This window comes from Magnolia sinica, chromosome 7 (genome assembly GCF_029962835.1).
Source record: "Magnolia sinica isolate HGM2019 chromosome 7, MsV1, whole genome shotgun sequence".
NCBI classification, from domain to species: domain Eukaryota; kingdom Viridiplantae; phylum Streptophyta; class Magnoliopsida; order Magnoliales; family Magnoliaceae; genus Magnolia; species Magnolia sinica.
Window position 1 is genome coordinate 90,758,730 of NC_080579.1, and position 27,436 is coordinate 90,786,165.

The window sequence follows — 27,436 nt, forward strand, 5'->3', positions numbered from 1 at the left end:
TAAAACCCACAATCAAATCTTTCCCGCCAAATAACGGTTAATAACATAAATTCAAAAAATAAACTTAAAAATCAAAATACCAAACACAGCCAAACGTGCCCAAATCTCTTCAGCTCCGTTTGACCGGATCGAAGTTGGCGACGCCGATGACAGCGCCGATGATCGCAGTCAGCACAACGCCTCCGGCGGCGATGCTAAGCAAGAAGTTCTTGAGGGAGGGCGAGAACCCTGGTTGGGCCGCCTCAGCGATGTCGGGAAACACCATCACGGCCGTCAGTGTCGCAGCCGTCAATCCCGCGACTGCTTTTTCCTTGAGCGAGGCATTGGCTACGGACATCCTACCGTTGGATCTTGAAGGCAGGGCCCACTTTGCTGGCAATGGACGGATAGGATTGAAAAAGGAATCGGAGCTGATTTGCCTGTGGTGGGGCATGGAAGTTAACGGTGACGATGCGGCGCAGACAGTCCACGTGGACACCATTTTGGTATGGGATGTTAGGAATGTGGTGATCGAAATGTGCTGTGGTCTCGCTCTTCTCAATCACAGTAGATAATGAGATGGTCAGATTGTTAGATGGAGAAGGAATGAATGGTGGGAAATGGTCCTGAGTTTATGAGATATCCGACGTGGCAGCTTTTGGACCTGGTTGTCGAGGATAGGGTTATCTTATTGGAAGTAGATTGCCTCTGACCGTGTGCCCGGAGCTGTGTGGGGCCATAGAGATTTCCGTGATAAATCCACTCCGTCCATCTGTATTGAAAGAGCAAAATTGGATAGAATTTTAAAAATCAGGCAGATCCAAAACTCATGAGGGCCATACCACACGAAACGGTGGGGATTGAACTTCTGGCGGTGACAGAAGTTTTGCATCAGGATGATATTTGTTACAACAGTCTATCTAAGTAGGAATAATTCTATGAACGGTTTAGATGGAATATAAACATCATGGTCAGCTCCAGGAAGGTTTCAACGGTGGTGGATGTTGCTGTTCCCATTGTTTTGTTGGTGTGGTCCACCTGAGTTTTGAATATGTCTGATTTTAAGAATCTCATCTTATTGTGGTCTTTCAAAACAGATTGGACGGAGTGGACCCCACACAGCCCTCACGGAGAATCCGGAAAAAAAAAAGTTTATTTATAAAGATTTTTGTGGGAAATTTTCGAAAAGACCATTTCTCATTTCTATCTCTTGTTTTTTTTTTTTTTTCTGAAAAATCAACAAATTTATTTCCTCACCTCCCTTTAAGATAGGCACTATCTAACAATTATGATAAAATGAATTTCTCAAGAGCAATGTGCCACCACCCATGAGACAATCTCTCATTGCCTAACATGTGAGGATGTTATACCATCCATCCATCTTCTATGGTGCTACACATGCTATATGAAAATCTTATTTAAAATATCCTTTCCCACACTCTAAAAAATAGTGAATATTTCTGAATTAAAAAAATAAAAAATAATTCACTACCACTATTTATATCGAATTCGGATTTTTGAATCTTTCACGAATTTGGATAAAGTTTCTTTGGATCCATCAAATAATGGATTGGATTCCGATCTGAATTATGTACACATTGCCTCCAAATGTGAACCGTCAAACGGCCATACCAGTCTGGCCCACCAACGGCCGTTCGCTAGCCCTTGACTCAACGGAACATCTATATATATATATATATATATATATATATATATTGTAGCAGGTGAATTTACAGCCATTGGATGAAGTTTACTTGCCCAAGAGACGCTCATCTTTTCGCTGGCAAAGGCAAAAGGTTGCATGTGATGTGGCCAAGCTCTGTGGGGCCCAATGATGTATGCACTTTATCAACGCCGTCCATCCATTTTGCAGCATAAGCTCAGAAGCGATGCAGATCCAAAGCTCAAGTGGGTGACACCACAAAAACCAATGGGGATTGAATGTCGGCCTCAGAAGGTTTGGATCAAGCTAATATTTGTGTTTTCCTTTACATCTAGGTCACCTTATGAACAGGTTGAATGGCAAAGAAAACATCATGGTGGGGGCCTTTGGAAGTTTCCAAATGTCGGCAATCAATCCCCACAGTTTTCTATAAGGTGGTCCACTTGAGCTTTGGATCTGCATTGGTTTCGGCTCATGCCATAAAATGAGCTTGCAAAATAGATGGACAACGTGGATAAAAGAAATACATCATGCCAGGCCCACAGAACTTAGGCCAGGATATCCCCTTTGGTGGTGCCACAGGCAATCCGCTTCCATTTTCACTGGCAAATTCAAGCATATGGTAGTCGATGGATATTGTTGTTATTATTTTTTATTTTTATGGTTGGCTGGGATATTTCTTCTTATCACTTGTGGACATCTCTAAGGGTCTGTTTGGATTTGCCGAAAGGAAAGAAAATACTCGCATGTGAAGCTCACTCGGGCTGTACACGAGTCAAGCTTACTTGAAAAGCTGGCTCGACTCAGCTCGGATTGACTCGGCTTGAAAGGCCGACTCAAGACGAGTCAAGCTTGTTTACTAAAGCTTTGAGTTCAAGAAGAGTTCGACCATGCTGTATTTTAACTCGACTCAGCTCGAGTGATATATATATATATATATATATATATATATATATATATATATATATATATATATATATATATATATATATATATATATAAGTTTTAAAAAAAAGAAGTTAAAACTTAAAAGTTTTTACTAAAAAAATCCTACCCGTCCTTATTTCCTCTTTTTCTTTCCCTTACCCCACCCTACTGAGGTAAACTTGACTTGACTCAACTTGAACCACTAGCTCGATACCAACTCGACTCAAAAACTTTGGCAAACAAGCCAAGCTTCAATGTTGAGCTCAAGGGCGAGCTCGAACTCGAACTCGAGTATAGCATGGACGAGTCAAGCCGAGCTTGGCCCACCTCAACTTGACTCGACTCGATGTAGAGCCCTAAAGCTCACTTTCCAATATTTGTCAAAGCCTGTCTTCTTGGAAACTTATGAGAAATACCATTTCTTGCTTCTTGTTTTTTAATCTTTGAAGGAAAAAAAATTTTCACCCATTAAAAAAGAAAGTCATTTTCCATGGACCAAAAAATAGGTTTTTCAAGGTGTTAATCCCAAATATGCCACAATCCATCTTTAATACACGTGCCAACATGCGACTATCTAAATTATTATTTTTTTTTTTTCTAAAACTTTTTTTTTTTTTTGGCAAAAACAACAAATTCAAAATTAGATTTAAAATTTTTAGAAAAATCTTGTTAAAAGAAATAATAAGAAACACATTAAATTTTTTCCCTCAAGAAATAAGGATTCCCACAAAACACTAATTCCTTTTATATGCTTTCTATGAATCCAGAGGGGCTCTTAGGGACGGCAACAGATAATTGAGCCAAATTCTAACCTGACCCATTTTGCTAATCAGGCCTCAGCCAAACCCATAAATTACTTACTGTTCAATATTTTGTACCTTAACTGTGGGACACATCTCAATGTAGTGGATGTCCACCCATTTGGCCATCTCATTTTATGGCATGATCCCAAAACGAAGCATATACAGATCTCGGGGACACAACACCACAGGAAACAGTGGTGAATGACTATTAAAAACATTTTTGGATCAAGCTAATGTTTGTTTCCCATTCATTCAGGTCTGTGCAACTTATCAACAGGTTAGATTGCAAATAAACATTAGAGTGGGCCTTAGGAAGTTTTTAATAGCAATCGTTCAAGATTTTTCTCTTCATTTTTTGAGCTCATGTCATAAAATGAGTTGGACAGCATAGATATATAACACAGATAAAGGTGGGGCACATAGTTAGGGTGCCACCCACATCGCTGGTTCCCTCAGCATGCCAGCAAAGTAAACTCAATACTGTCATGTACTATCTTTGTAAAATGGATAGAACCCATCTCGTCGGTACATATGCCTTACTGGGGCGGGCATGAAGATATGAGCCATCGATTTACGTAGTCCTGCCCCAAAATTCAAGCATGTTCATTAGCTTGGGCCCACTTGTTAGGACTATTTTTCCCTTTTCTTTTAAGCTCATTTGGATGAGACAGACCTAGCACAGGCAATGTTCTAAATTCTCCAGTGCTCAACTTACCCCTCCGTGGTTTAAAATGAGGTAAAGCTTGGGCAGAGAGAGAGAGAAAGCTGGGGATGGGGATGATCGAAGGTGGGCCCAACACAATGTACAACAAAAACTAAGGTGAATCACACATAATGGACAGTCCATATCAAAGGTGACCCAGCATTATGGACAACCTACATAGAAGGAAGGGCCCACATGATGGGCGGTGAACATTAAAGGGGGCCACATACGATGGATGACTAACACCAGTCCACATTGAAGTTGGGCCCGCATGATGGATAATCCACTTCAAAGTTATGCCCACACACCCGAATGAAGGCGGACCATACCAATGGAAACAGTCAGGAGAAAGACATTCACCCTTACATTTTATAGGGCCCACCAGGACGATAATATAAAATCCACTTAAACCATTAGATGCCACACCAAAAATTAGGCATATGGCTCAAAAATAGGCACATCCATTATTCAGGTGGACCACACCAAGATAAAGAGTTTGGAGGGTAAGCATTGCCCCATGTACACCATTTCCAATCGTAATCCATCTGAATCACGAATGGAAGCTCAATTTTGGGACCTGGGTTAAAAGGGTATAACACACCTCATGATTTGAGGGGATTTCACATAACCTCACAGTGGGGCACACGTGCGGCCGCTTTCGTCACACCACCAAACCCCAGCCACCACCATTAAGAAACCCAATGGAAGGTACTCTAAAGATAATTACTTAGATTAATGAGCTAACTTATCAAAAACCTTTCTGAAAAAGGTACCAAAATGTAAATTGTAATATTAATTAAGTAGTTTTTCTTCTAAAATTCCCCAAGCATATATTTAGAAGCCAGTTGGTTCGTGAGTGACCATCTAGCAATGTAAAACTTACAATTATTATGTGCATGCAACATCCAACCAATCCAATATTTCGGCAACAGCATGAGAATCACCTTGTGCAAAAATCATCTCCATCCACTCAATGTGGACCACAATGTTATTTTATTGTCCACTTAGCAGCTATACATTCTTTTTTTTTTCCTTCTGCCTAGCAGATGGGTGGATGGGATTGCTTTTTGCACGAGCTCATCCTCATGGGGGTCAAAGCTATTGATGGATTGAATATCGCACACATGTGATGCGGATGGTAATGCAAAGAGTCCAATTGGTTGGACTTGATATCCATAAATGGGCTGAGACATGGCACAAGACTTTTAAACACCAAAGCCCAAAGTGGGCCAGTGTAGAGAAATAGTAATATCCCGTGCATAGCAATGTGAAGGTCATAGCTCATTCAGCATTGTGTAATTCTGGACCGTAGATCTTGTGGCCACCATTGTGAGTGGGGAACTCCCAAAAATCCTGTGCATTAAGGATCTCAACCCTTGTAGAAATAGACTAATCTTCTAATCTGGATGACATTTCCACCATGCACTTTTGTGGTCCGAAGATGATGCATGGACCATATCTATTGATTAGGCCAGCTCCAGTTCATGTGCATTCTGGGCCATGGCACATCGACTTTGACTGTCCTTATAAGGAGCCATGTCGGACCCGCTTAGGACATGGTGGTTCTAGATTTCCTGGATGGAAGCAGATTGCGACCTACCCATGATGTATAGGTTTTATCCACGCCATTCATCCATTTTTCCATATCTTTATAGGGTATGAGCCCAAAATTGAGAGATCCAAGGCTCAAGTTGACCACAGCAGGTATTTTATGCCCACCATTAAAAACATCTTAGGGGCCACACAAGTTTTTGGATCAAGCTGACATTTGTGATTTCCCTTCATCCAGGTCTGTAACCTTGTGCACACGTCGGATAGCAAATAAACATCAGGAAGGTTTTATCAGTGGGCCACTTTATCAATGCTGCTTCATGTAGTGCGGTCCACTCTAGCCTTGGATCTGCCTCATTATTGGGCTCATACCCGAAAATGATTTGGGAAAATTGGATGAACTGCACGGATGAAACCCATACATCACGGTGGGCCCCACAGAACCCCCACCCGAATACACAGAAGTATAACCGCTTTAAATCGCAAACGGGTTGCCAGGGGCATTGCAGGTGTATCAGGTGGAGAGCGCAGGGGAGAAAAACGGAGAGACCGAGGGATGGTGTCGCGACCGGAGAGGGAGGGTCCAGGAGAAAAACAATGGGAGGGACGCGGATTGCGGATTTCGTGCGAAAGCCTTTCGCAACAAGTTCTTGCACTGGAAACTTAGATGGGGCGCACCGTGATGTTTGTGGGAAATCTACCCCGTCCATCCATTTTTTTAGATCATTTTAGGACACGTACCCAAAAATGACCCGGATCCAATACTCAAGTGGACCTAAAACTTGAGTATTGAACGTCCAATGTTGAAATATCCGTGGGGCAGTAGAAGTTTTGATTCAGGCTAATATTTGTGTTTTCAGTCTATCTCAGTAGGAATGACTTACAAACGGTATGGATGGCATGTAAACATCACTTTTGACCCCAGGGTGGTTACAACGGTAGGAATTTCCCAACCCACCTTTTCCTTTAGTGTGGCCCACTTGAATATTAGATCCGGGTCATTTTTGGTTCCAAGTCCTAAAATGATCTCAAAAAATGAATGGACAGAGTAGATTTCTCACAAACATCACGGTGGGCAAGTGGCCCGACAGAAACTTTGTAGCACACGCTTCCGTGTAGCACGCCACGCAAAGAAGTGAGTGGGGGCCACTCACGTAAAGGAATTGATGGGACAAAAATACACACTGTTGAAGGGGTTTACAAACCTTATGGAAAAAAAAAAAAAAACACAAACAAAACAAAAGGAAATTTCCCCCTCGATAACTAAAAACTATTACCATCGTATCTAGTAGAGATTTGGATAAAAACCCGTCTAACATGGCACCAAAGTTTTTAGTGCTTGGATGTCAAAACCCTGTAACCAGTCATAGAATGATTGGTTGGTTGAAGTTGGGGTGATGAAGAGAAATGGACAGCGATTGAAAGAGGGAGTGATAGGTTGAAGTTGCGGTGACGAAGAGAAATGGACAGCTATTGATAGAGGAAGTGATAGGTTTCAATTATGGGCAACGGACTGATTTGAATTCAATTGGGGTCAGACTGGTGTTTTTTCATCTAATTCATAATTCTTCTGCAATCCTCCAACCACGCATTCTTATCCTTCCATGTTGGGACACATCCTATCAATGGTCAGGATCAACTGTCCATGGACCCATTTATAGCAACTCAAGGCACATACCAGATGTCCCTTCACCATTTGCCAAGATGGTGACACGACATTAAGGCTAAAGAAATGTTCTACAGGCTATTTTTGTGCTTGTTTCGGAAATTCCCAAGGAAAAAAAAAAAGGAAAAAAGAAAAACCTTTCCAGGAAAATAGTTGGAAATGAACCACTGTTTTGTTGGTGGGCAGCCCACCTCACTTCAACGAAAAAATGTTTTGACTTGGCATGCAATAAAAATAGGAGTTATATAATACTCACGCTGCTTATGACACTTGATACACAGGAACTTTGAAATTGTACAGTCCACTGCCTCCAGGTCACAATCCCATTATTAGATTGGGTAAACAATCCTAAGGTCTGATTCACGGACACATTTGTGGAAATATTATCGTTGCATATTTTTCATTTTTAACTGTCCAATAAATGTTCACCAATGCTGTAGTCAGATAGTCTAATAAGCTTAACTTTTGGTTCATTATACATCTACACTGGGTACCATAATTTGGACTGTTTAATTTGACTACTTGTATACCACGTGTGATTTCTAAGTGCCCGAGTATCATCCGTCACACTCTGCCAGAGTATCAAAGTTTTTTCTCAAATAGCTATGATGATTGGGCCATCTTTGCCATCACATACGTGCAAACCATAGTTTAAAAATGCAAAATCTCAACTCAAATGGATATTCATCTGGGTTGGGCCAGGTTGACTCGAAGACTCGACCCGGCTTGACTGGATATTTAATATTAAAACAAAAATATTTAGAAGGTCAAAAGAATGTTAAAATAGATAACTCCAATATTAGTATAAAATATAAGCAAACAAGCACCCCAGCATTGGTAGCTTGCCAGCTATGGCGTCAGCCCACCTAGCAGAGGTGGGGATTTCAAATCCCTGTACCTGATTCGATTTTATTAAAACCTGCCTTGACAAGGTGATTGACTCGGCTCAATTCATGGAAAGTCGTGTCGAGTCAAGCGAGTTCGTGACTCCTGCTCGAAATCTTTCCAAGTCAAGTTGACTCAGCTCAGTTTTGGTCGTGTCAGTGAGTTTTCGAACTATGTTGCAAACTTCGTTAGAAGTGATCACAGGTGGGTCTCACAGTTAAGATCATCAAACAACGGGACAACATGGGACACACATGGAAAAGAGCGAGGTTCGGAAAGACTAATGATAGGCATTACATGATTAAGTTTGACCAATGATGGGCCACACATGGTCAAGATCATCCGGTGATGGCTCACACATGGACATGGTCACAGTCACGATCGAATAGCAACGGCCCCACATGGTCAAAGATCATTTCTTGATGAGCTCCACATGGTAATACATTTTACAATCGACAATGGGCCTCATATGGTTATGATCATCTAATGATGGGCCCCATGTGGAAAAACATACGGTTAAGATTGACCCTCAAGGTTGAGATCAAATGAGGTACACAGTTGAAGTGCTGACATTTGTGCAGGTTGCACCTTAAACTATGAAAGAACTAGTTGTGTGTGCAAGCGCACGCATGTGGTGTAACTCAGTCAATGTAAGCTGTTAGAAGCATTAAGAAGGGTGGAGATGGAGTAGAAAATGATACCAGATAGATTCAAATGGGATGTATTGGTACTCTAATTTTATTTTTTTTAGTTTTACAGTTTTCCAACCCAAATCATAATTACTTATTAATAGTTATTATTATAATTATAAATTTTAACTTCTCATAGCCTAATAAATTAGTTTAAAAAATAGCAATCACTTGAATTGCTAAAATAAAATGCAGTTAGCATGACACACTGCGATAGAACAGTTTGGTTGTTAGGCTAGATAACCCATGTGATCTAGGCAGTTCTATTCCAAGAACGGGTAATATAAGAGTCCCGGCCGGTCTAGCTTGGTGGTTACAATCCTAACTAGTCTGAGACAGGTTTCAAAACATTGGTAATGAATAACAGCAGTAACCTTATGGAACTGCACTTTAAATATCGCAGTGTTAGCACCATTTCATGGTTTTAATAAAAAAAAGTGTTTGTCATTTTATCATGGGCCTGACCCTTTTTCTTCACGTGTCCCATTTCTCCATTTCCTAAAAGCCATTAACATGGCATTACAAAAACGGCTCGTAAGCCATTATTAGCTCGATTTCAAACCTTACTTGAACTGAAGTAACTATCCATCGAGGTTTGCTGATTCCACAATGGCGGGCTAGCGCCCTGCCCACCCATGCAGAGGCACACGTGCCAAAATGGAATAGAAGTGATGCATGTAAGGTTGTCTCACTGCTCCCGTGGGCCACAATATGCAAAGGAAACTGATTCGTGGAATATTTTTTTCCTGGCTGTCCATTTGTTGGATCAGATATGGCTCACCTGAGATGTGAAATCATTTGATTTTCATGCTAGAAAATGTTGACAAGGTAGCCGCCTGAACGAGAGCTCGGATCTCTCATACATATTCCATATTGGCATGTGTGCCTGCATATGGGTGGGTGGAGCTCCTTCATGCATGTGGAATTAGCAACTCTGCTATCAGACAGTTTTTATTATTATTATTATTATTATTATTATTATTATTAAAACAAAGCTTTGAATCATTGTTCAAAACACAAAACCCAACTTGACTCCATGTAGAAACCAGTCAAGTATGTAACCAATATTCTAAAAAAAAAATATGAAAAGGGCCACACTTCAGTAGACCCTTGGAACACTGAAATTCTAGCATGCTTGGATGGTAAAATCATCAATCCGGACAGCACATCAGGTCCTGCCCACTTTTAATTGGCTGGGCCAAATTGGAAAGTTTGAACAAATTATAAAAACCTTCCCATCCGATCAATACCACCCAAAAATGGATGCTACAGATAGGCCCAATCCTCAACACAGATAGCCCATTTCATAGAGTCGTCCACTTTGGACCGCATGCGTTCATGGAATCATTTTGATCAGGTGACCATAACAATCCCATCTGTGGCTAGGAAAACCAATAGTTACAAAAAGAGAGGTAAATGTTTGGAAGGATAGCATCCTCCAATCAATATAAGTTTTTCTTGGTGGCCCCATGAAAAGTGGGGTTGACCTAATTGGACTGTCCAAATTTTGATTATTTGAGTCCACTAACCTAAAAGCATATGGACACACCAGTAAGAATGGGCAGTGAACACAAGCTTTTCCAATATGAAAATGTTATAACTACCGTTCATTATTTTAGTTTAATATAAAAGGACAATAAGAGGGGAAGAAAAAGCCCTTAAGCCTAGTTTTTACCAAGAGACCATTTTTCTCTTAGTTTCTAACTTTTTTTTTTTCTTTTTTCTTTTTTCCTGTCTACTAAACTACCAAGACTCGGCCTGAGATGTGGTTATTCATAAGCAGACTGAGTTACAATGCCACTCAACTCGGAAATTCGAGCGACCTGAGTTGACTCGGCTAGTTTTGAGCTGATTCTATGAGTTTCAGCATTATGCTTTGAGCTCCAGAACAAACTGCAGTCTAGAAGGGGGAATTGAGAATATGAAAAGCTACAGTTCTGACAATTCAAATGAACTCATTGCCAGTTATGGGTTTTAGCTTCAACTTGGTGAGTTTCAGCTTTATGTTTTCACCAGCAGAACAAACTGCAGTCTGGTACTGCCAATTCAAATGAACATACTGCCTGTGGTGAAATGGAACCAAAACACTCTGATAGAACGCACAAAACACAAAACATGCAAATGCTTTAGCAAGGGATACAATCAAGAATTATCTATCGTACAGTGGACGGGAGTGACAAAGGAACTCAAGAGCAGCGGCATCAGAAAAATTGAGAGATTTGAGAGCTGTCGTTGAGAATGGAAGCTAGTGGAATTTGGGAAGGCAAAAGAGGAACCTCTAGATGGCAGATTATCAGGCAACCCAGGTGCTCCGAGATTGGGTTGGTGGGATTGTGGCCCTAGTGGGAGGGGCCTGCAATGACAACCCAATGAAGCAGGAGAGGAAGGGGCTTCAGGATTATGAGGAAGGAATGCATTGGTGGAAGGAGATTCTCTTAATGCCATTCATGCATTCAGTAGGCAAGACACAACTTGCTCCTTGCTTAGCATCGCATTTAACCATGAGGATAACCTCAATTTTTATGAGATAAGATACGACTGCTTCTGTGGTGTTTTTCTTTTCATATATTTTTTTAAATTCTATCAGGGGAAAAGAAAATAAAAAGAATGGATGAAAGAATTGAAATGTCGCTTGATTTTGTGTTAGTTCGAACATGGCTTGACTAGTACAAGAGGAAGATTTCCCTGTTATCATTAGTAACCTGAATTAGGAATAGCTATCAATTTCATTTCCTCTTAGCCAAAATAGTAAATGATTTGTTTCAGAAACCGGAACAAAACTTTATTTTGCTTGTACCAAACTTTTGGTGCATGTCTGAGAGTGTTGTCCGAGGCTTCTTTTCTTTTCGTTTTTCCTTCCAGCTTTTAGCCATTTTACGTTGCATCTCTCAATGCCTTGTGGGGCATTGCACTTATCAAAAAAGCCTCCCAGTCGAATGGGAGGGTTAAAGAATGTGAAACCCTATATTTTGAGAAAGAGAGCGCATCCTTTCTGAGATGGAACACCAAAATGGCCAAAAATCGAAGCATACCATTACAGTAGGAAAAAAAAAATTTGCCAACCAAAAATGGAATTGACAACTGAAGTCCTAACACAATACCAAATATATCTGTAGGATATATGTTAGTTGTGTAACCGAATATCAAAAAATAAAAAGTATCAACAAACTTAAAAATTAATTATTTATATGCAAAAATCCCAAAATAAATTAATAATAATAGAAATATAAGGAACCAAAAAATGTGATGTTGTATAATAAGCCGTGCCTCTAAATGACAAATATGTGTGTCCTTGTTGAGACAGCAGGAATTACGTTAGGCACTATACTTTCTTCAAGGTCTCACTTCTTTTTTTCGTTTTCTTTTTATTCTTATTTTATTTATTCATTTATTTGAAGACTTCACGTCTTACTTATTCACACATCAAATGTCCATATGATCATCCTTGTTAAGAAAAACAAAGAACTGAGTTTTGTTTTGCAGCTTTTTTCTTTTCCCCGTTTTCTGGGAAATAAATGAGATGATGTAGCAGGACAGCATTTTGGTCTATGTAAAACAATATAACGGAGAGAACATACCTTTACCAGCTTCAATCTTTGGAAAGAGATGAACGGCCACGTGTTAAAACCATCAAAATTCCAATATTTTACCAGGTCCCCCAGGTAAAACATGGGTTTGCTATATCCTCCGTACCTCAAAATCAAGACAGAAAAAATATTAGAAACGGAGAAATAAGACAAAAGGTTAATCAGAGATGTTTACTGTCCAAATGGGCCACCAGATCTCTACAAAATCTGTATCAACAAAAACAACCAAATTCACATTAGATCTTAATCTCCACGGTGCGTTTAAAACGATGACCATATCCTAATAAACCCTTTCTAAGCCAATAGAAATAAAAGAAGACAAACCGAGTTAATAAACTGACTTAATAAACAGACTTGCTACAAATATCTCAATTTTAATAAAGGAAAATGGAAGGGTATTGGATAAATTGCGTAAGCCTATGTATATACACATTTACCTCTGAAGATATCTGTTGTAGGCGCTCTTATGCATCCTTTGAAATATAGTTCTAGTGGGTTCTCTTGTGTTTATGATAATGATAGTCTTCTTGGTTTTCCTGATCCAAGCCATCTCCCATCTCCCATCTGTCACTCAACAAATCATCGTCCATGGACTTCACCTTGTGCCTAGAGTGTCTGGAGCTGTGACGCGACTCTTCCTCCTTCCGATGCCGTTTCCGATCACCAGATGAACTCGGTGCCACCAAACCAGTTGCCGAGTGACTGCTACGTTTCCGGCTATGCTTTTTCATGTCTGTTTCTTCCCTTTTCCGATCATCGGACACCTCTTTCCAGCTCCGATGATGGCTCTTCCGGCTAGATTCACTGCCACATTGCTCGATTCGTTCACCATGCTTCTTCGAGCTACTTCTCCGATGGTGTTTGTGCCGATCTCTACTGTGGCGGTTGGAGCTATCGGATGTATCTTGTATTTCCACATTCGATTTCTCAGAGTAATAGGCCTTGCTGCTGTCTCTTCCAGTAGCTGAGAAATGAGAACCCTTCTCATGTTTCCGACTAACAGAGTGGATGTCTTCATCATCTGATACAAAACCTGACCTCTGACGAGGGAGGCTATCTGAGTGTTTATCATGTTGGTGCTTCTTTCGTAATCTCCAGTTTCCACTATCTTCAGAGTCACTTCCTGCCATCTCCCTATCTGACAGAGGTTTACAGTCACGTGATCTTCTTTGGGGCTCATCATACCGGTAGCATTCCGACGAATCATCGTCACCATCATGTATTAGTTCCCTAAAGGAAACCCAAAACTAATGTAAATCTTCAGACTTTTATTTTGATAAAATTTTAGCACTACATTTGTGTGCGTTCGTGTGATGGCAGTTCCCAAGGTTGTTATCTCAACCACAATATATGGTGGATAGAGAATAAAAATAAAAAATGCTAGCCAGCTTAATGCTGGTTGCAACTTCCACACCTCCCTAAATACATTAAGTTAGCTTTATAAGCCTTGCTAACCACGATTTGGCAACAGGCCCAAACACTGCCTTAATGGAAATATGAATCTGCACAAGCAGATGCGATCATAGAGGAATGAGTTTCCATTATTAGATAGTTTCAAGACCACGATGGATCTACGCTACGAAAAGAACATTTATTTACAACGAATAGTATACAAAGTCAACAGATATCAACCAATGCAATAGGATTTATGGCTACAGAAACCGTTGAGAGTTGTACTAGATCTGGGCCAAGACAAATTATTACAGTCAAATACAATACAACCAATGTTAGGTTGCCTTTTGTTGCATCATTTTCCTGTAGTACACATTGGTTCAGGAAAGTCCCTGTTCTAAATCCTCTTCTAACCAAGCACATGGAATGAGGAATTAAATTTCAGGAAAATTGGATTTAAATGGTTTGTGAAGTTTCAAGAATTAATATAAGTAGATCACATAATAATAAAATGATCTCTGAATAGCCCTCAAGCAGTGCATAGATATATCTCGAAATTGACATATTTGAGCCAAATTTTTACTGAAGAAACTTTTTTGGTCCACAACAAACTGGCGAAAACTTGCTCTATCTCCTATACAAGTGCTGCATTGCAGATTAAGGGGGAAGATGAAATTTTATTTTTTGGGGTTAGATGAGTAATAGTAATAGGACTGGCAGTACAGGATTGCAGAAGGATTTGTGTGATAGTTGATAGATCAGAAAATTAAAGAAAAGACAAGGATAAGAAAGAAGAATAATGGGTTGAGTTACACAGCCTCAACAACTGTCCTTGGAGTCTCGCCTCCATGTAATCAGCTCATCTCCCTATGCATCTGTCGTAATTTCCAGTGCCACTTTATTGTTGGAAAATCACCTCCTTTATTATACATGCATTACACTGTTCTCAAGCCAACTCCATTAGTGACTTAAATATCTTAGAGTCCCTAAGCAGTGGGTCTTAAATGCAAATTGTGAGCTTGGGCTTAAGAAGATGTCACTAACCAAGTAAGAGAGCTCCGGCATAGAGGGAATCTAGAGACTGAAGTTGGAGCATGAGGACACATTGAGGAAGGTCCCCAGCCCCACCATGGTCCCATCCAAAAAGGCAAAAATGGGTGACAAGGAACTAATGCAGAAATTCAAGGAATTCTCAAGTCATTTGAACAAAGACAACTTCATTGATTGATTAAGGTGGAGAAGGTTCTCGAATTCAAAGAAATCACCAAATCGTGCATGCATGCAAAGAAGCATCACCACGTGAAGGTTTTCTGCTTGGTTGATGATGAGGCACCTCCTGCAATGGGGTATATTTATGAAGCAATGAACTTTGCCTAAGAAGAATTGTTGAAAATTTTGGAAATGCAAAGAATATGAACAAACCAATTTAGAAACTCATCAATGAGATATAGTATTGCCAACTCAACCAACCTTTGCATGCTGCGGCATACTAATTACATCCTCGATTTTAGTCTAATGAATCATTTAAGGCAGAAAATTGGAAATCAAGACTGATCTTGCCTACTACCTAGATATGATTGCAAAGACTACTGAAGAAAGGATCCTTATTAATGAACAATTGGACAGATTCAGAAAATCCTGGGGCATTTTGCAAGAAACATGGCTACCTTGACAGGGACTATGAATTAACTAGGTAAATTTGATTTTCTAATTTTTAAATTAAAATTGGATTTTGATCATAAACTGTAGCTTTTAGTTCCAACCTTATTACACATGTTTTTAGTTTCAACCATCTGGTGGGAGTACTAAATGGTGATAGCTCACACAAATTGCAATGAGCGTCAACTAGGATTGAGTCTAACGTGCAGTGGTTCGAGTTGTGAGCACAACAAGAGCACTTCTAAGCAAGTATGAAATTTATAATGCTCTTTATATATCATGTAGCGCTAATTTCTTTCCGAGTAATTATTTAATGTACTCATACTAATTTCTACAGTTTTATTTGACTTTTGTAAATTCACATAAAAGAAGTTGATGCTCGAGCAATGAGACTCGTGCACTCGTTTTTTGTTAAATATAATTTGAAATTCAAGAGTAAGAGAGAATTTGAAAATGGAGAAGCAAAATTTTAATCTGATATGTTTATTGGATATCAACTCAGATGATGAGGGGATTACCAAGCTCTTCCAATTAACCAATCTTGGTTAGAAATTGGCGATGACGTGTTTGAACAAGGCATAGAAGTACAGCAACAAGTGGCTACTGAAGGACCGAGAAAACAGTAAGTGCTAAGTTTTTTCTTCTTTTTTTTTTAACGATAACAAAATAACACTTCATTACAAAGAGCAAAGAACAATAGTCAGACCAACTTCAATCATAGCCAAAGCTAAACTATAACATGAGAAAAGAGAACCTAACATGGGATTACACATATAATGGTCGGAGTGAATCTCACATACATATCAAGGTGGGCCCTAAAAGGATCAGTCTGGTAAGAACATATATATATATATATATATATATATATATATATATATATAGAGAGAGAGAGAGAGAGAGAGAGAGAGAGAGAGAGAGAGTGTCTCAAGTCCAACCGATTGGACCACAAGTTAAGGTCCACCTAGAGGATAGGATAACTTCTGGCCTACTAAAGTGAATGTGACACCCAACCCTTCACCATTAGGATCACTAATGCAAAAATCAGCCACATGTACTCATCAGGTGGGCAACACGGTAGAGAATAATGTCTATCCATTGATAAATAGAGAAATATGAGTGTGGTCCACTCAATGAGTGGGTCGGGCTGGTTTTTGCATATAGAAATCCTGGAAGCAGCTACGCACTTGCCACAATTTCAAATAGAATCTAGAGCGACCAGGTATCCTCCATGGAATTCGCCATCTTGAGAGAGAGATTAAGTATCCCACACACCCTCATCAGATCAACGATATTAACTCTTTTGTTTTGTTCTCTTGGATCATCAACACATCCAACCTATCTACAGGCACACAACTCCTTGATAGCAAGTTGCTCTCTAATCGATTGAGCCCAAGCCCCTGATGTTCTAAGAAAGAATAATCATTGGATAACCATAGATTGCCCCGCCGAGCTCCCCTCTCCTTTTTGCCCATCTTGTAATCATAATTTATTGACAATTTGAGGCTAAGCAATTCCCTTGTCTCCTTTGTCTTACCAAAGTCCAAGCAAAATTACAACTACTGTCAATTCGACACAAGATTTCTATGAAATCTTCCAATTCCCCTTCGATTGTGACCCACAACATTTTAGCAAAAATTTTCATATGCTTCATAACCCATGGAGAGCAATGTAAAACCCTCTCTCTGCATGCGGATCCACAACAGAGATTAAAGCTGTCTCATCCTCTTCGGCTTCTAACTAGTCCGAGCATGACTCGAGATGTGGAATAATCACCACAGCTACATCACCTTGAAGATCCAACCTAACATTGTCTAATATAGGCAAACAAGGAGAAAACTGACCATTATGGCCACCGTTACTATTACGGAATACCTTGGTAAGGGCTAAAGACGAGAAATCACCTGCCAAGTCAAGATTCATCAACAGAGGAGAGGAGTCCCACCTGTTTTAAGTGACAGTCATTAGTGCTGCAAGTCTCTTTGGAAGAGGAGCCCCGCACAAGCAGATTATTCTCCCCATAACGTGTAACCGGACAGAATTGTATTTCTACAACCCTTGGGAGCTGAACAACTGCCCTAGAAGAACTGGGCAATTCTAAGGGTGACACATATCCCAATACTGCAACGGATGGGACACTTCTCTGAAGAGAGGAGCTAATCACCTTAGATAGATTTAAACACACAGAGTCTGTCCTCCAACTCAACCACCTAATCTAACACGCATCCAATTGACCTACACTCCTAATAATGTGCCCACAAAAGGCATTCCACACAATGAACTTGTGTGGGCCCTGGTCTCTCCACTTAGAATGCCCCTCTCTATCAAGGTGTTCCTTAACGGTAATGGTGGTTGTAACGGCCACCCCTATTACCTTTACGATATGGGGCATAACGGCTGTTACGGCCCCATAACGGCCGTTACAGTCTCTCTTTTTTATTTTTTTTATTTATTGAAAAACCCCTGAAAAATCTGTATCTACCCGGTAGTATTTGATTAAAAAGTATGAAAAACATGTGTTTGTCCTATAATAGACCATTACGGGGCTATTATGGCCTTTATAGGGGACGTAACGTGCCATTAACGGCAATTACGGGTCATTTTTTCCATAACGATTGTTACGGCCGTTATGACCCCGTAATGTGTAAGGGTTACCACTGTTACCTTTACCTAACAGCCTTTACAGCACGCCATTCTCTCTATCCTTTCCTTACCCTCATCCATAGAAAAACCTGGAGTTGGTGGGACACCACCATCTAGCATGGGAAGACCTTCAAGAATCTCAAGGATCTTAACCACAAAAGGAGGAGAAAACTAGTAACCCTTAGGACCTGGAAGCAGCTACGCAAATGGGGGTTTCTTGCTTGCTTTGTCGGTCAACTAGCCAAAAACCAATCCGATCAGTTTTTGGCACTAGGCTTCTGTAACGCCAATTTCGACTAGGTGGGGTATTAGACGAAAGTGTGTGGAAGTACATCCCACTACACAAAACGAACTAAGGTTTGGCTTAAAAGGGTGTCTAAGCATCCAAGGCCCCTTTTTTAGGGTTCATCCAACTTAGCCCTTCAACTAGTCACAACAAAATGATGCAATGCCTCATTAATGAGATCAATTCAATTATGCCAAACATTGATCAAGAGAGCCCTCCGATCTCCAAACTCCAACACCCTACCCAACTCTGCCTCTACACCCAGGAGAACCTTAATTCTCACAAACATAAGGAATGGTTTATCAAAGGCTAGATCATCGATCTACAACACCGTAACAAACCACGACCCACTCTCTTATGCCACCACGGTGTGCCATAGCAGCCATTGCAGGGCCGTAAAGGTAATGGTGGCAACCGTTACACGTTACGGGGTCGTAATAGCCATAACGGACATAACGAAAAGAATGACCCGTAACAACCAGTACAGCTCCCGTAACGGCCCATTACACCCCACGTAAAGGTTGTAACGACCCCGTAATCCATTACAGGGCTGATACAGGCTTTTTAGATTTATTTATTTATTTTAAATTTAAAAGAGAGAGAGAGAGAGAGAGAGAGAGAGAGAGAGAGAGAGAGAGAGACCGCAACAGCCATTATGGGGGCCGTTACAGTCCGTATCATAATGATAACAATGGTGACCGTTACAACCACCGTTACCGTTACGGAATACCTTGTCTGCCACCCATTTCTCCCAAGGATGGGATGCCAAACAGAGGAATCTAGACACCCCTATTCAGGCAAACCTCCATCACACAAAAGCTATCAATTTTTAAAAAGAGACGTGGCCCAAGAACAAAGTCATCATCAAACTCGATTTCCATCTTAAAGTCGAAGGAAAAGAGGATGGCCATTGGTGAAATTCTGCTGACAGAAATCGCTGAATGGAGAAGACTGAAGCATGTGCAATATACTAGCAATCAAGACACCATCATGCAGGACCAATCCCACCAAGCAAGAACCGATTTCTTTCAGACGATGATCAACCTAGAGATTTTTTTTTATTTTTTTTTAATCAAGCCTCAGGATGGCTCGTGTAGCAAGGCAAGAGTAGTCCGCACCTGTTTGAAAGAGAAAACTCTACTCTTATCCCTCCTTACTTAGCTCAAAACCTAGGGGGAGCTTGCTTGCGTTACGATTTTACAATCCAATTCGATTCTCAAATCACTATGAGTAATCACTAATTTGGGTTGCATCAACTCTTCAAAAAATGCCAACTTATCTAGAGATGTACTAAATATTCAAAGGCACAAATAAATTACCTCTGCAGATGCTCATTTGAAAACTTGCGTCTCCTTTCTTTGTCTTGAAGTTCCATAAACTCTGCACGACTAAGAGGGCGTTCTGCTCCAGCCATCATTGGAGGCACTGTTCCTCCCATCCTCATGAATCCACTGAAAAATGCTTTTGATGAGAACTTCCAATTCTAAGAGGGAAAACATTGTGTCCATCACAGAAATAGTTGTTTACCCAAATACAAAAACCTCACGTATTGGAGCCTTGTACAAAATCAGGACTGTTCAGTGGGTGCCATGGTATTACAGTTGTTGGCCTACATTTCAAAAGATCACACAGGTCGGAAGATCCAAGATCTGCATATGGGAGTTTCAGCCGTTATGGGAACCGTTTATGATTTTCTTCTTTGCCTTTAGTACCCATTTATTGGCAGCTGATCAGTTAGAATCAACCGACCAGTGTGATCTTTAATCTATGTACCCTCTGTGGTAGGACATACCAGATGAATGTTTCAGATCTTGCCACCTAACAGGCACAGAAATCAGGTCCATTCTAAACATGTAATGCCAGTTTTGATTATTGAGACACAAACTGTAAATTGTATGTTGGCCATTTTCATCACTAGGGAGTATAACCAGAAACAAGGCGGAATGTGGACTGAAAAATCTCACCAGGGTACCGGCATGCCAGCATACATTGATGGCATATAAGGAGGAACTGCAAAAGGTGTGACTGGCACCATGGTGGGATCAAAGGGCATCATTCCAGGTGCACCATATAGGTTTGCAAAAGGCCTAACATGAGGTAATGAAGGTCCTTGCCAGTACTGTGGCCCATATGCTGAAATGCCTCCTTGAAAAACACCATCTCCTGAAAAACACCAATGCAGGAAGGAGCTCAAAGGACTGAAAACTTCCAAGTATATCTAACTAAAATTATGTAGGTAGAGCTCAAACATCTGCACAATCTATTTACCTGTTTGAAGCATGGAGTATGGACTAGAAGCTGCCGGGCAGTCCCTTACCAAATGGTCTGGAGAACCACACATGTAACAGTTGCGGTCCCCCTGTTTACCAAAACAGATAGATAAGGATCTCACATGCACAGAGAATTGTTAAAGAAATCATAGAAACCAACAGCATGCCATTTTAACATTAGCCACTGAGAAACATTATAGGCTAAAATTCAAGTGTGTATTTGCCACTAGGTAATAAATTCAAGCAACTCATCCACAATCCACGCCAACCTAGATACTAAAATTGTGCAACCCATCATGGTGAGCATAGCCCAAAAATCACTCAATTGGATGATCTTAATCATCTGATTTCATGCATTGGAGTGGGTCATGGCCATTTTCTTTCTAATAGTCCTATTGATTCGGCACCAAATAGGAGGATTCTCCAATCAGTGTGATTTTCGAGCCACGCTCCAACTGTACACACCCCAGCAACTCTGTGAATTGTGCAGGATGTTTACTGGGGGGGGGGGGGGGCTTGATACCACATAAATGACAGTTCTCACACTTAGGTCATCATAGAACTGCTTAACCAGGTTGATTAAAGAATGGGTGAGGAGCCTGGAAGAAAATAAGTGCGGACATATACTGAATGTTTGTTAAATCAGTTTAAAAGCAGTTTTAATATTTCAAAAAACAAGAGTACCATCTATATTTTCAATCAGTTATAGAGAGGACTTGCACTGAAAAAAAAAAATACCTTTCTGTATCTACTTGTTGGAATGAAACTTCCACTTCCATCTGGCAAATAAAAAATGTTCATCTTAAAATAAAAAGACATAATCTCATAAACTAGATTTCTACAAGAGGTTTCTTAATAGTCTGGTGATTTCATAAACCATACAATGCAAAACAACAGTCGAGGGATTTACCTGTATTTACCCACAGTCCCTTCTTCTTGCTGCTAGCTGAATTTGCTGGCATAACAAAAAATGCAAAAACAAAGGCATCAACCAAAAAATGGCATTTCTTTTTTATCGAGTATCATATAATACTTCCAAAATCAATACATACAGCAAAATATCATCATCATCTCATGCTGCATCAGTGAAAATAAACTTGTTGTGACCATCAGGCAACAAGGTATAACTAAGCCCTCTAATGTTTATAAAGAATTCTTTTTCTTCGATCACTTTAAGCGGTAGTTATTTATCTGATGGGTTATCCAAATTTCAAGATCTATAACAATTCATGGGGATCACTATGGCAGAAATTTTAGGAAATGAACAGAAATAATATGTCTCTTACTTGAGGCAGAAAAGCATAGGAAACATGGTATGCCGTAAAGGCCGTTACGTAAAGGTAACGGTGGCAACAGTTTACGTTACGAGGCCGTAACGGCCGCTATGGAAAAATAACCTGTAACCGCCGTTAACGGCCTGTTAAGCCCCCTGTAAAGGTCTTAACAGCCCCGTAATGGTCTGTTATGAGGCAAACATAGGTTTTTCGGTTTTTTTTTCAACGTTACAGAACAGATACAGGTTTTTTGGCCGTTACAACTCATATCATAAAGGTAACAGTGGTGGCTATTATTGCCACTGTTACCGTTACAGAATAACTTGATAGGAAACTAATCCAACCATTACTGACATGCATCAACTAATCATAATAGTTTTTATCATAAAGTACCTAACATTAATAATATAAGGCAGGAATAACAGACGGTAAAAGAGCACACCATGTCAGTCAAGGTAAACATTTTGTAGCAGAGAAAGTTAAATGGCTTACAGTCGCCTTGAAAATCAACAGGCAGTCTCAAGCCTGCTTGATCGGCAGCTGAATCTCTTTCATTTCCACTTTGTATTGGTTTTATCTTGTGCAAGGACGGAGTTGATTTCACAGATTTGCCCGTATTCAAATGAATGATACGCGAACCATTACCAGCAGCTACTCCAGTATTTCTGGCCCGCGATTCATATGCAGATTCTGGCGTAACTTGGTTGGATCCTTTCCCTGTCGCGGTGGGAGAGTGTGGCAGTAGTGGTTCTCGTTGGGGGATAGACATGGCACAAGATGCCTCTTTCGCTTGAATCCCGGATTCTCCATCTGAATTTCAGAAAGGTAAAAAGGAACTGATACATATCATTCCTAACTATATTTTTGGCATGAATTCCTCCAAAAACTACTAGTTTATCTCACCAGGTGCATATTTAGGAAGAATGTTGTCTGAACCACTGATCAGTATTTGAGACTCAAGAAAATGCTCAATTGCCTGCCTGAGTGATACATTTGGCAGCAAGTCATCTACTCTGCACTTGGTTGAAGAACACTTGGGGCACTTCGCCTTTTCAACCAATACCGAACGAATACCTGCAGCAAGAAATTGCAATCAAGGTATAAAAATGCCACACATAATGATGAACAACTTAATGAAGTCTGTTTATATTTGTAAAACATCAGAAAATTATCAAAATTACCATAAATTTTGCAGTTACCGAAAAAGGGGGGAAATTATCCCTTTTGTGCTCTCCAACACTCAAAAAGTTACTTTCACTCCCATTAGATATTATTAGTGTTGAAATTGTGGTCTTTATAACATAATATACCATGTATCTTAGAAGGAGAGAGACTGGATTGGATTTTAATGAATGGGCTTACACTTGTTGCAAAAGCTATGTTGGCAGCAAGGTATCATCACGGCATCCTTGAAAATCGTGTTGCAAAGAGAGCACCTCAGTTCAGCAGGCAAATCGGTGTTCGGCATTGTTGGAGTGCTGGTATCTACCTCTCTATAATGGTAACATAGAAACAACAAACATGGAGAACCAAGAAATCATTGGAAACCATTGATCCAAAAATCAAGAAAATGACCAGGAAAGATTCTTACTCATTCAACTTTTTATTTTCTTCTGTTTTCGATTGTAACTTCACTTGCAACTCGCCTTCAACACCATTATCCACATCACAATGCTTCTTGACAATTCCTGATGTAGACAAAAGCACGAAATCATAGTGGAGCATGAAAACTTTGGATCACTCAAAATGTATTCACAGTAAAAGCAGCAGCAATGGTTACCTCTCGAAATAGCCTCACTGACATCACTTGGTTCAATATTTTGACATCTCGAAATGGATGGCTCAGAGCATCTAAATCAAAATATATCAATTATACTCATGCTTGTTTACAAAAGAAAAAATATTTATAGATATAGATATAATAGAAACAAGCAAATGGTGAGTGCATCATCTCTTCCACAACTCTAGAATGTGGTGATATCTATCTCGCAGCATACTGTACACAGACTTCATTGTGGCTCCCATACTCATTATTAAGTGCACCAACAAAGACATGGTTCTTATGGGTGGTTTAGTAAAATATGTGCCAATTACAAAAACTACTTTTTTATTAGGTACACTCACTCTCTCTGTGGTATTCCACCTCATGCCTGTTTTTGGTCCCAAAGATGAAATTCTTAATGATAGTTGGTTGTATTCACCAATTTTCATGATAATAGCTTGTTCCAAAGCAGGACTAACTGCATTTCATATGTTTTGGATGTATTTACTTACTTTTGAGGGGCATTTACACGTTCGGTTTCAAAATTACAGTGGCACTAAAAATAGTTCCTTATGTTCATATCTATATGGGGGAAAGAAGGGACCGAAACCGGTTAACAAAAATTTACTTTTACAATAATGAATAATAATGAAAAGGTTTCCTTTCTTTCGAAGAAGATGTATCAAATTGATGGGAATGTAGAAATCTGATGTGATCCTTTAGCACTTATTTTGACAATAAAGACACTTCCATCATGTATCTCTGTGAATCGAACAATACTATGTGGTGGTTTGGTAAATAATGTCAGCTAAAGGTTTGCCTAACCCATTTCAATTCATTTCAAATGAAATTGACCCAACCCGCTATCCTTAGACGGAAGCCTAGGAGTAGAAAGCTCGAAAGCTAGTCTCAACCTCTGTATCTTTCTTTTCTCATCTCAGTAAGCTTTACCCCTTATAAATGAGAGAGGTCATGATAACAGTTGATGAGTGAGGCAATGCACTTATTCCTCTCAATCAACGAGGCCGAAGCACCAAGGATGATATTGAACCTAGAGCATATAGACATACACCACCACTTTTGAATCTAGAGAGCATAGATCCAAATATGTATAAACCCATACGTGACTTTTTTTTTACCATATACAAAGTCCCACCAAATATAAAAGAGTCGAGGGTAAAAACCTACAAGCCCACATAGAATTCTCCAAAATTGTCTCAAACTTGTGATGCAAACATCAAGGCCGTCCACTATCAGTGGAAGCGACCCAATCCAAGAGAGGCCTGCCAACGTAACCAATTAGAAGACAGGGGCCAACCAACAGATAAAAACTGCCTACGGCCAACCTTCCCCTACCAAATAATTGGACTTGGAAGGTTGAAAAGTCTCCCGACATATGATCACATGCCGTCAAATGGCCCCAAGCTTAGAGCAAACCAAGAATGCACGAGTCTAGAAGAAGGCCCACTGCGTGGGATGGTCGTATTGCTGGAACATGGAAATAGTTTTTCCACATCCATGAAACATGTTTCTACCACATGTGCCGCCCGAAATTTCCTCTCCAGACCACACTGACCTATGGACAACTCCTTTGATGATTTTCCGTCCTTTTTATGAGTTATTTCTTAGCATTTTAGTTGTTTTAATGTCATTCTCATTGGTCCTTAGTGTAAGATGAATTAATTAACTAAATAGGTAATGCCAAATGCGCTTTCTTTCATGCAGATTCACACCAAGAAAAGGAATCGCCTAGAGCAACAGAAGCTCAACAACTTGGTCTTTGTCCAATACAATCAAAAATTGCGAGAACGATTCCAAACTAGGAAAGAAAAGCCTGGTTTCTTTGACCCTATCTGTTTAGATGAGTTGGATGCAGATAATGAGTAGCTCGTAGAGACAAAGGAACTTCCTAATGAACCGACCGTTGATAAGTTGAATTGTGCAATTATAAGTGAGTCAACAATTAGATCATCTGACACTCTTACATTTGCATGCGTGCTTGGGATTGCTACAAGTTGGATGGAAGAATCAATGGTTAGATCTATGGAATTCAACAAGGACCGTTTGCAACGATGGCAAGTCAATCAAGAACACCACATCATAATGCAACATATTTAAAGGAACAAACATGTCAAAGTTAAACGGACTAAATGACCAACTCTTATCAAGGTCGTACGTCGATACAACCTCAAACAAAGTTTCCCCCAACCCGAGGTGAATGATGCAAACATCCAGGTCCTGCACAACCAATGGAACTGACCCGATCCAAGAGATACTTGCCAACATAGCCAAATTTCATATAAGAGCCAACCAACGGATAAGGTTAGCCTACAACCCACCTTCCTCGCAAGATCATTGGACTTGAAAAGTTGGAAAGTCCCTGACATATGATCACAAGCTGTCAGACGGGCCCAAGCTTCGAGCACGCCAAGATTACACGAGTCTAAAGGTCCACCGTGGGAGGTGATCCTATTGCTAGAACACAGAAATAATTTTTCCTCATCCACGAAACGTGTTTCTACCAAGGTGGCCGTCCAAATTTCCTCTCCGAAGCACACCTGACTTACAAACAACCCCTTTGACGATTTTCCTTTTACAAGTTATTTCTTAGTATTTTAGTTGTTTTAAATCTCTTTCCTCATTAGTCCTTAGGATTAGACAAAGATTACGATTGGTAGAGAGTATAGGTCTCCTCCTTATTTCCAGAAGATGAAAAATGGTTACGTGGGAGAAGAACTTTGATGATTGTTAATAAATAGGCTCCTATAGAAAACCCTAGGTATTATTTATTTTTTTTAATAAAAATTTTGAGATTTCCTTTTCTCAACTCCTATGTGAGTGTGAGAGGACTTTGATCTTCCTGTGACTCCTTCCAATTGGACCATCTCCAAGCTCCTAGTGCGTCTCCGCTAGGTGCCCTTTGCTAGCCAACCATCATTCTTTGCTCTGTGTTGTCGGTTCGCACCAATTAGGCCAGCATCAACTTGTCATAAAAGACTAATCAAATAAGTAATTGAAGTAAAGAGTCAAAATACTACTAAACTCTCTATATATCAACCGTATGGGAGCATATACCAGAGTTACATGGTGGTACGAGAATGGGTATGAGGTATGCTACTTCCTCCATTATGTGGCACACTAGGGGCAAGATCATGTGCATCACTCCAATACATAAACTGTGTATGCAATATAGTTTTATATAGGAACTTAGCATTGTAATTTAAATATGAAATGATGAATTTTATTTATTACTATAGGCTATTGTAAGTTTATAACAACAAAAGAGTATAAATCACTACATTGTAAATAAAAATTTGCATTAACTTAATCAATGGTAAGAATATAAATAGGGTTGTACATCGAGCCGAGTTGAGTCAAGCTGGACCAAGCTCGGCTTGACTCGTCCGTGCTATACTCGAGTTCGAGCTTGAGCTCACCCTCGAGCTCAACATTGAAGCTTGGCTTGTTTGCCAAAGCTTTCGAGTCAATCTTGAGTCGAGCTAGTGGTTCGAGTCGAGTCGAGCTTACCTCGAGTCGAGTCAAGCTTGTTCATATGCCAACCTAGCGCCCAACCCGAACCAAACCCACATCCAACTCAACCCGGTGCCCAACCCAACCCCCACCCCGACCCAAACCCCAACCCGACTCAATCCAGCGCGGTCGGGTAGAGTTTTTTAGTAAAAACTTTTAAGTTTTAACT

At 40.1% G+C, this 27,436-nt stretch overlaps 2 protein-coding genes across 3 annotated transcripts in view; both read right to left on the reverse strand.

The window, feature by feature from the left end:
• LOC131251693 (uncharacterized) lies at positions 1 to 12,579 on the reverse strand. The gene is made up of 2 exons (XM_058252579.1): positions 12,445 to 12,579; positions 1 to 751 (listed from the first exon to the last, which is right to left on the reverse strand). The coding sequence occupies exon 2, from the start codon at positions 479 to 481 to the stop codon at positions 110 to 112; it is 372 nt and encodes a 123-aa protein (XP_058108562.1). The 5' UTR covers positions 482 to 751; positions 12,445 to 12,579; the 3' UTR covers positions 1 to 109.
• LOC131251692 (uncharacterized) overlaps positions 12,195 to 27,436 on the reverse strand; it is a 26,795-nt gene continuing 11,553 nt past the window's right edge. Inside the window, exons 5-16 of one of the 2 annotated variants that reach the window (XR_009174016.1) lie at positions 23,755 to 23,825; positions 23,566 to 23,662; positions 23,337 to 23,467; positions 22,878 to 23,048; positions 22,467 to 22,784; positions 21,611 to 21,655; positions 21,439 to 21,479; positions 20,699 to 20,789; positions 20,395 to 20,593; positions 19,750 to 19,881; positions 12,891 to 13,683; positions 12,195 to 12,660 (exon numbers count right to left, since the gene is read on the reverse strand). Coding sequence is in view for 1 of the 2 variants with exons in the window: in XM_058252578.1 (XP_058108561.1) it covers positions 12,942 to 13,683; positions 19,750 to 19,881; positions 20,395 to 20,593; positions 20,699 to 20,789; positions 21,439 to 21,479; positions 21,611 to 21,655; positions 22,467 to 22,784; positions 22,878 to 23,048; positions 23,337 to 23,467; positions 23,566 to 23,662; positions 23,755 to 23,825 (2,038 nt within the window). In the remaining variant the exon portion in view is untranslated. Of the gene's footprint in view, positions 13,684 to 19,749; positions 19,882 to 20,394; positions 20,594 to 20,698; positions 20,790 to 21,438; positions 21,480 to 21,610; positions 21,656 to 22,466; positions 22,785 to 22,877; positions 23,049 to 23,336; positions 23,468 to 23,565; positions 23,663 to 23,754; positions 23,826 to 27,436 lie in introns of both variants that reach the window. The other variant, XM_058252578.1, reaches the window with a different exon arrangement.

What these genes read in the sequence shown, in the direction of transcription:
- LOC131251693 (XM_058252579.1), bottom strand. Translation starts at nt 481, where the DNA reads ATGGTGTCCACGTGGACTGTCTGCGCCGCATCGTCACCGTTAACTTCC.